This window comes from Propithecus coquereli, unplaced genomic scaffold (assembly GCF_000956105.1).
Source record: "Propithecus coquereli isolate 6110/MARCELLA unplaced genomic scaffold, Pcoq_1.0 Scaffold610, whole genome shotgun sequence".
Classification (NCBI taxonomy): Eukaryota; Metazoa; Chordata; class Mammalia; order Primates; family Indriidae; genus Propithecus; species Propithecus coquereli.
In genome coordinates this window covers 277,099-286,639 of record NW_012152064.1, presented here as the reverse complement: position 1 = coordinate 286,639, position 9,541 = coordinate 277,099, and the positions used below count along the sequence as shown (strand labels likewise).

General features: G+C 36.2%; 2 protein-coding genes across 2 annotated transcripts in view; both read right to left on the bottom strand.

Moving 5' to 3' along the window:
- SPTA1 (spectrin, alpha, erythrocytic 1) overlaps window positions 1-2,870 on the bottom strand; it is a 71,165-nt gene extending 68,295 nt beyond the window's left edge. The window contains exons 1-3 of the mRNA XM_012659453.1: window positions 2,789-2,870; window positions 1,417-1,656; window positions 18-143 (exon numbers count right to left, since the gene is read on the bottom strand). Coding sequence (XP_012514907.1) covers window positions 18-143; window positions 1,417-1,656; window positions 2,789-2,812 — 390 coding nt within the window. The 5' untranslated portion in view covers window positions 2,813-2,870. The remainder of the gene's footprint in view (window positions 1-17; window positions 144-1,416; window positions 1,657-2,788) is intronic.
- Window positions 2,871-8,242: 5,372 nt separating this feature from the next.
- LOC105822465 (olfactory receptor 6K2-like) lies at window positions 8,243-9,217 on the bottom strand. Its single transcript, XM_012659449.1, has one exon. The coding sequence runs from the start codon at window positions 9,215-9,217 to the stop codon at window positions 8,243-8,245; it is 975 nt and encodes a 324-aa protein (XP_012514903.1).
- Window positions 9,218-9,541: the final 324 nt, after the last annotated feature.

Genomic DNA, 9,541 nt, shown 5'->3' with positions numbered 1-9,541 from the left:
CCCTACCACACATTTACCTTGGTGTCCTCATGGGCAAAATGACCCTCAGCAAATCGGACTTCCCTGATTTCTTCCAGCTCAGGAATGACTCTTGATTTTGCTTGCACCTCTGCTTCAAAGGATTGGTGCTTCTGATATTTCCCCTGAAGTTCAGAAATCAGAGTTTATGGCCAATGAGGCCCAGTCTTGGTGGGAAATGTTCTCTCTAGGTAGAGCCACTCAACACAGGTTCTCAAAGGGTCCCAGACTCAAAGTCAGAGGCCACAGAGAAAGCCTTTTGCTATCCCCACTTTCGTCTTAGGGAATTTTCAGTAAATGCCTTATTATTTTAAAGGCTCAATAGACTCCTATATGAGTAAAAGAGTGTGGGGATTTTCCTCTTCAGAAAAGAGGAATAGTTGAGTTCTATTGAAAGTAGAGCACAATGAGAAGGATGATGGTTACAGTAATGCTTTTTTTAAAAAAATTGAGAGGATTTTTGCATTCTGGGCTCTGTTCTTGTTATGTACTAATTGATCCATTTAATATAGTACAAACTTTGCTCTTATTCTAGGTGCTTCCTGTCCAAGATTAATAGCCACTTTCAGGCATATGTAATCCTTTCTCTTGATCATGACTATGCCACACGCGATAATTCTGGGTGAACAGAAAGGGAGGCAGCTTCCACCAAACTTCTTCTCCTGGGACCTCTTATTTGCACTTAATGAGAGCCATGAATAGCAATTTGGGAAAACCCTAGGGAAAAAACCTGGTGAACTCATGTCTTTCTGAGAAGAGTGGAGAACAGTTGCTTCAGAAAGCACTGATGACTCTTTACTCTAATTCCATTCTGAATGTCATGGAATATTGAAATTACATGGTTTGTCAGAAATTCTTTAAACTTTCAGTTATTGTTTTCCCCATAGCTTAATTTCAGATGAATATCACATCCATTAAATGCTATCTAGAATGAGTTTCCTTTGCAAATAAGACCCTAAAGTTGAAGGAGTTGAAGACATGGGCTATTTAGAGGCAGAATTCCTGTCCCTAACAGATAGTCTAATCTGTCTATTACATTACCTCCCCACAGTTAACTAGATAAACACTTATATTATGAGAATGTACGATCTGAATGTAAGTTCATTATAAGAAACAGTTCTGTGCTTTCAATGAATGACAAACTGACACTTTTTGTTTGATTTTTTTTCTTTTCTCTCTCTCACCCCTCCAACTTTATAAAGGGAAATACACCTTTAGATTTTCTCTTAATTCAGTTCTTTAACTTCCCACTCCCCTGGCTTATTTTCATTTTGTTTTGTTTCTAATGGAATCCAGTTGTACCCACACCCACACTTTAACATTAACATCAAGAAAAACCTGTTTTCCTCCTTAGAGATCTTAGGGTCTGCTCTGTGGAAGTCAATGGAACATAGTGACCTGTATATTAGTTGGGTCTTCATAGCTCTTATCCTCTGCAATTTTGAGTTTCTCCAAGATCCACTTCTCCAGGTCATCTGCATCTCGCCTGAAAACCTGGTAGTGATAGGATTCCTCAAGCTTCTGACCCCTCTCAGCAACCAGCTCCTTGAACCTCCGGTACCGAGTCAACACCTCTCGACGCCTCTCCTGGATCTCTTCAGCTGTTTCCAAAACTTTTGGCCCACTGCTCTCCATAACCTGCAAGTTAAAAAGCTTCTATCTATTGCTAGTTCTCAAATCTCAAGTATGCTACCCCTCTTACACATCCCGAGGCATTTACTCATGTTGGACCTACATTCAGATATCCTTAAGCCTGTGGATGCCTGTTGTTAAAAGGGCTGTAGTGTATTTATGTAATTTTTAACCATATATAATTACTGTTTAGGCTAAAACTTCTTGATTATCCAGAAGACTCTCCCAACTTTTCACATAAATTTGTACTAACATTTACTAAGTCCTATACATAGAATTAAATTAAATTAAATTCCCTTACTGATGAGGGAAAAAGTTTAAATTAGCAAAAATTCAGAATTGTAGACAGAAATGTAATTTTATTGCTTTCAAAGGCTAACGTGGTGTGGACAAGTGCTGATCATTCTGAACTTAACAAATAACTAAGAACAGCTTGCAGTTAACTTAGTGAATGATATTATATGCAACAGTATGAAATATTATTTTCTCCATACTTAAAAATAAAGCTTACATATTGTTTATTCTTTTTGTTTGCTTTATTCACAAATACTACAAATCAAGCATTCTGCCATCCTCTACCCAATTATCACAAATTTCAAATTATTAGCATCTCCGTAATTAGTTTTTGAAACATAAAACCTTGTACTATCAAACAACGTAAAGTATCCTTTTCCCATAGAGGGAGCTAACCTGCTTGTGACAATATCCAGCAAAATCATCATAGGGTTCACCTTCATTTATCTGGATATGGGAACCATTTTCACTAGCTTACCTCAACCAGAACATTTAATATAGGGTTTAAATTTTAGTCTCTCTTTATTCCTCCTAATTATAATTGTTACTCTGTGAATTGCCATTACTAGTCCGAATACAGAATTAGATCATTCCATGGGGACTCAAATCTTTATGGGTATTGTTTTGCTCTAATTACCTAGTTGTTCTCTGTGGGAATGGACTTAAGTCATTGCTGTGTTTTGATGCTATATATAGACATAAGGTTATTGCTTAATGTTAGAAAGTCACAAAAAGAGAGTTAAAATTAAAATTCTCTATTTCTTAAAAGCCAAAAAATAATGTTAATTACCCTGTGAAAGAGTATATAGAAAGTTTAAAGAAGACAGCTTAATTTTGTACTCACAGTTTCCTTTGGAAAGTGCTCCATTTTTCCTAAAGGTGTGGAACCTGGTGAGATAACTGTATCAGAGAGAGAGAGAGAGAGAGAGACAGACAGACAGACGGACAATTCACATGGAACTGTCTAGTCTAATTCAAATAGGAATGACAGAAACGTTATGTGGCAAAGACTCAAAAAAAAAAAAAGGCCTCTTACTTGATCCCAGAAACCCGCCAGCCATAGACAATCAACATTAAAATCAACTCTATCTTCAGGAGACAGGAGACATATTGAGCTTAGGTAGCTGCTAACTTTCACAGATGCTGGGTGACTCAGCAGTTTTGGTGGCAATGACTCTCAAAGTTACTCAATAAGACTTCAAAAAAAATGAAAGCAAGGTATTTCGATGAAAAATTAGGAAAAAAAACAGGTATAAATATAAAACAAAGAGTCTATTTTAAGATGGTGCCTTTTTCTTTGATTAGTTTTAGATTTTAGAATTTCTGTGAATCAAAAATCAGGAAGGAACTCTGAATTGCCCATTTTTCTGACGTTTGCAGAGCTTCAAAAACTCAGAGCAGGAATATATTCTTTTGTCAACCTATCTCTAGAAAATACCACTCAACAACTTCATCAAAACTCAACTGCAAATTTTTAACAGCCTTTAAATCAACAAATTATGCTGATTTTTGCTGTAGAGCTTTTTCCAATACAAGGAGAAGATTTTATTTCTGACCTCATAGATTTGCTTTTTAAAAATTTGATTTAGTTGTACCCATAATCATTTAAATGGGAGGAATAAAAGAAGTAAGATACATGATTGCGTTTTTTTGCATTTCATGAAACAAAAATTAGGATACCTTATTTGACAAACTATTATTGATGTTACAGAAGATTTGAAAATGAGACTGACTTCTGTAATAATGTATGGGATACAAAGCACCCTATTTTATGTATTATTTTTACTGGAGAAAAAAAGGAGGCAGAAATTCTTTTCAAAGGCATAGCTCTTTTACCTTACAAAAGTAAAATAAACAAGCAAAAAAGAAAATAGTGGGTTGGTTTTAGACCTTCCTAGAAGGCACTGGGGCTATCCATGCCAAACATTATTCCAGTGTAAATTCAATTTGAATAATCTAGCTTTCATGATCTACCAGAGGAGACTTCAATTCTACATTTGTCCTTTCCCCTGTTCCTGAATCATCTCACCCAAAGAAATTGAGAGTCCTTTACATTTTCATCTTCAAAGTCTGGATTACTTTAATTTTCCATATAGTTTCATTATATCCAAATCAAATTTAATACTGAAGGCAGGAGCACAAGTACTGAGAGCGCACTATTTCACATTCTCTGAGCAACCTTTGTCTGGAATTGGGATGGGGAAGGGACATCATTTTACCTTTATTTAAGATATAAAAACCAACATCTATTGAGTATCTACCATATGTTAATTTATATATTGACATGATCAATTTACATTAAATTATAATCTTTAGAAGATTCTGCAAAGCAGGTATTATTATCCCCATTTTTATATGAGAAAAGAGTCTCTGAAAAGCAAGACTTCATTCTATGATTATTCGGTTTCAAAGTATTTCAGCAAAGAGTCAAATCCATGTCAATATGAACGATCATGCAATTCTGCTCCTCACTTTTTTTAGTCAATCTTCACTTAGTCCACCACTATTTTTTGATTGTGTTCTCCTGTTTCAGGGTCATCTCACCAAGAGTACCAGCCATGTGATAATCTATGACCAAGAAGGCCCAGTAGAAATAGTATGGCCCAATCATGAAATTTAAAAAGAAATGTCTCTTCAATATATGGTGTTGGGAAAATGGCATATATTCACATGAAAAAGAATGAAACTGGGCCCTGATCTTACACCATGCCCAAAAATCAACTCAAAATGAATTAAAGGCTTAAATGTAAGACTTGAAATTGTCAAACTCTTGGAAGAAAATGAGGGGGCAAAGATTCTTAACATTGATCTTGGCAATGACTTCCTGGATATAACACCAAAAACACAGGCAACAAAAGCAAAAATAGACAAATGGGACCTCGTCAAACTAAAAAGCTTCGGCATGGCAAATAAAAAAATCAATAAAAGCAAAATGTCAATTATAAAAATGGAAGAAAACATTTGAATATATCTGATAAAGGATTAAAATCCAAAATGTATAAGGAACTTCTTCAAATCAGTCAATAGCAAAAAAACTGCAAACAAAAAAATTTTAAAATCCACAAAGGATTCAAATAGATATTTCTCCAAGGAAGACATACAATTGGCCAATAGGTATATACAAAGGTGCTTAACATTATTAATCATCAGGGAAATACAAATCAAACCCACAGTGAGGTATTACCTCACACCTGTTAGAACAGCTATTTCAAATAGAAAAAAAAATAAAGCAAAATATAATGAAAGTATTGCTGTTGATGTGGAGAAATTTGACCCCTTGTACACTGTTGACAGGAATGTAAAATGGTGCAACCACTATGGAAAGCACTATGGAGGTTCCTAAAAACTAAAAAATGGAACTACCATATAATCTAGCAATCACATTTCCGGGAATAGATCCAAAAGAATTTAAATCAGAATTATGAAGACATATTGCACTGCTATGTTTATTGCACTATTATTAACAATTTTCAAGATATGGAAACAATCAAAATGTCTATTTATAGATGAATGGATAAAGAAAATGTGGTATATACATACAATAGAATGATTTTCAGTCTTAAGAAAAAAGGAAATCTTGCCATATATGACAACATGAATGACCCTTGAGGAAATCATGCTATTGAAATCAGCCAGTCACACAAGGACAATTACTGCATGTTACCACTTATATGAAGTATATAAAATAATCCAACTCATAGAAATAGAGAGTAAAATGGTGGTTGTCAAGGGCTGGGGAAAGGGGAAATGAGGACTTGCTAATCAGTGGGTACAAAGTTTCAGATATACAAGATGATGAAGTTCTAGAGCTGTGCTAAACAACATTGTGCCTTTACATAATGCTGTATTAATATTAAAAATATAGCACTGTACACTTAAAAATATAAGGGTAGATGTCATGTTAATTGTTTTCACCACATTAAAAAATATATGAAAACATTAGTCTTTAGAGCCAGGTAGCAATGTGGAAGTCCACAGGAGACACTCAGGGAATAATTTTGATTCATCAGACCAGATGAGCTATGGTGTTTTCAGTCATTGAAGGCAAGAGAGATTCAAGGCAGAGTTTACTCTGATTGTTACTCTGGCAGTTGCTGATTTTAAATTCAGTCCCACATTGTCATCCCAGCCCCTTGAGACTGAAAGATTCTCCAGTTAATAATTAAGTTTGTAATTATGATGACAAGATCAGGGCATATCCCTGGGATAGAGGGAGGGGCACAATGAGAAAATCTTATACCCTGGTGACTTACCACTTGGACCTCTGAGCTTCTCCTTGTACTTCTCTGGTCTCCCAAGACTGCTTACTGGCTCTGGTCACACGGAGATCCTGACTTAAAAAGACAGAATAAGAATGCACAGCAGATACCGTGGAGATATAAAAGCATGTACAATCTATAAAATTGCATGTTATGCTGTATTAATGAGTGCTGAGAGGCTATAGGAAGCCCTAGAGTTCATAACAGATACCTTAATTAAAGAGAAAATAGGAAAGGGAAAGTTATGTATTTGATTAGAGAATTGTAAACTTGAGTAATATTGAAAATTTATATTTTCAAATAGAGCTAAGAGGTAAATAATCATAGAGGACCTGAAGTGATGAGTTAAAAGTGAATATAGTTAACTGTAAAAACATCTTTTTATTTTTTGAATGGTATTATCTTTTGCTTTGATATATTTAGAAGCCAAAAATTGGAGAAATTTTTAAATGAGAATTTTTTTTTTAAAAAAAGAGAACTATATTATACAATTTTACAAGGGCAGGGGTAATTTAAAGGGCTGCTATATTTGGCCACGGTTATCGGCTCTGAGCAGGTCTTTACATAGTAGTTTAATCAGCACTGACCAGCTTGCCTCAGGTTCTGCTCAGGCATCAGAACAAAGTGATATGTTTGATCTTCTCCTGGGCTCAGAAAGTCCAAGAGATGCTTTATATCCAAAAATTCCAAAGTCTTCCCAACCTGGATCACCTTGTTTTCTATGGGTATTTTGGAGTCCAACTTTCTCTGCTCATTTACCAACAGAGACGAATATGTTAAGTTTAACGTAAAACTAATTTTTCTCATGAAATAGAGAGCATCATTACTTTATTTTATTTTATTTTTTTTTGAGACAGAGTCTCACTCTGTTGCCCGGGCTAGAGTGCCATGACTTCAGCCTAGCTCACAGTGACCTCAAACTCCTGGGCTCAAGTGATCCTACTGCCTCAGCCTCCTGAGTAGCTGGGACTGCAGGCATGTGCCACCATGCCCAGCTAATTTTTTCTGTATATATATTTTTAGTTGTCCAGATAATTTCTTTCTATTTTTAGTAGAGACGGGGTCTCACTCTTGCTCAGGTTGATCTTGAACTCCTGACCTTGAGCTATCCACCCACCTCGGCCTCCCAGAGTGCTAGGATTACAGGTGTGAGCCACGGCGTGCGCGGCCATATTATTTTTTAATTTTAATTTTTGTTTTTTTGTTTCTCCAGATATAGTACTCATTTTAAAATTTTCCAAATTTTGACTCCTAAATGGGTCAGACAGTAGATAAGATCATTCAAAAAATTTAAAATTGCCTTTTTGCAGTTACTTTATTCACTTTAACTCATCACTTTAAATCCTATAATGTTGTTTGCCCCTTAACTCTATTTTAAAATTTGTATATTGCTCTATTGCCCTTCTTTAGTCAAAAAATAGAATTCTTTCCCTACCTTCTTCATCTCTCACTTTTTTATTTATTTTATTATTTTTCTGCTAAGCTTTATTGCATTGAGTAAGAAAACCCTAAAACCATGATGTTTTCTTTATACAATGAACTGTGTAACTGAAATTGGAAGACAGCTCAGGATAACGGAAAATGCACTGGATTTGAAGCTCAATAATCTGATTTGAATTCTTGGTTCTACCTACTTCCAAGTACGTTACAGATTAGAGGGACATACAAGATGTGTACAGTGTGCCCTAAGAGAGTGTAAACATCCTTCTAAATAGAGGTCCAAGCAATGTGTTAAGGGTGAAAAGGGTGTTTATTTCTGTTTAAATAGATTAGAGAAGACATCAGGGCAGACACAGAATTTTCTAAGACTCTCTCTGGATGCAAAAAAAATAATAAACCAGGAACTTGTGTGAGGGGCTTTTTTCCCACTTTCCTTGGATTTTATGGTTTATCAATCTCTGAGGACACTTACTAAACTCACAGGGGTAGTAAGAATAATGAAATGTTACATTTACTATCTCTGCATGGAAAAAAATAAGCACAACAGCAACAAACACACTGAAGACAATATAGATATTTTCACAGATGTACTTTATTAATTAAGAAGTATTTTTTTTGTCTTGCTTGATATGATGCGTGAATACAGTAGATTGGCACATGTGCTTTTTTATGGCTTCCTTGATCTCTTTGTTCCTTAGACTGTAGATAATTGGGTTGAAGAATGGTGACAGCACTGCAAACATTAGGCTGATGGCTGTGTCCCAGAAAAAGGAGTACTTGGCAGAGAAGCGCAGGTACATCAGAGCTACGCTTCCAAAAAAGATTAAGAAAATAGCAAGGTGGGAAGCACAGGTAGAAAAGGCCTTTCGGCGTCCTTGAGCAGAGCGGATTCTTAGGATTACTGCAATGATCTGGACGTAAGCCAAAGCCACAAGCATTACGGCTGTGATGATCTCCACAGCATGTACGATGTCCACAATCTTGATTAATATAATTGTGCCAGTGTCCATACATGCCAGGTTCAGGATGGGATCAAAGTCACAGAAGATGTTCTGAATTTGGTTTGGACCACAAAATGGCAGTGTGGCTATCCAAGCAATCTCAGGGAGTGGCGTGAAAAAGCCACAGAAGCAACAGCCTAGAGTCAGCTGAGTGTAGAGCTGAGGTGTCATGATTGTGGCGTAGCGGAGGGGGTTACAGATGGCCAAGTATCTGTCCATAGCCATGGTGGTGAGCAAGCAAACCTCAGTGATACCAAGGGAGTGAAAGAAATACATCTGCAAGAGGCAACCAGCCAGGGAGATGGTCTTCTGCTCACTGACTAGGTTGGTGAGCATCTTGGGGATGGTGGTTGTGGTATACCAGATCTCCAGGAAGGAGAGGACACTGATGAAGAAATACATGGGGCTGTGCAGGCGGGAGTCCAGTTTGACAGCAAAGAAAACCATAAGATTCCCAACGATGATGAATAGATAAATGAGGAGCAAGAGAAAAAACAAGAGCCCACCTTCCCGCAAGTGAGGAAAGCCAGTGAATACAAATTCAATCACTATTGTCTGATTCTTATTTGTCATCTTTGCAGCTGTGTGATGAAAAAAAGAAGGAATGAGGCTCCTGGACATGTAGTTTAGAAAACTAATTAGATATCCAATGCATTCATTATATTTGGTGAGCGCTTACTGTTTTCCATGTGTTGTGTAATATGCTGGAATGAGAAGGATAAAAAAGCCAATGTTCCAAATATATAAATTGCTGTATCTCTTCTAGCCAACCATACCATGAGATTCAGCTTACATGGTCAATTGCCTCTGGTACCCAAGAACACATTTTTATAATTAGCATAATTTCCCCCTTACATTTCTTTTCTGTTTAGAAAGAATTTATACCCTTCACCTTTG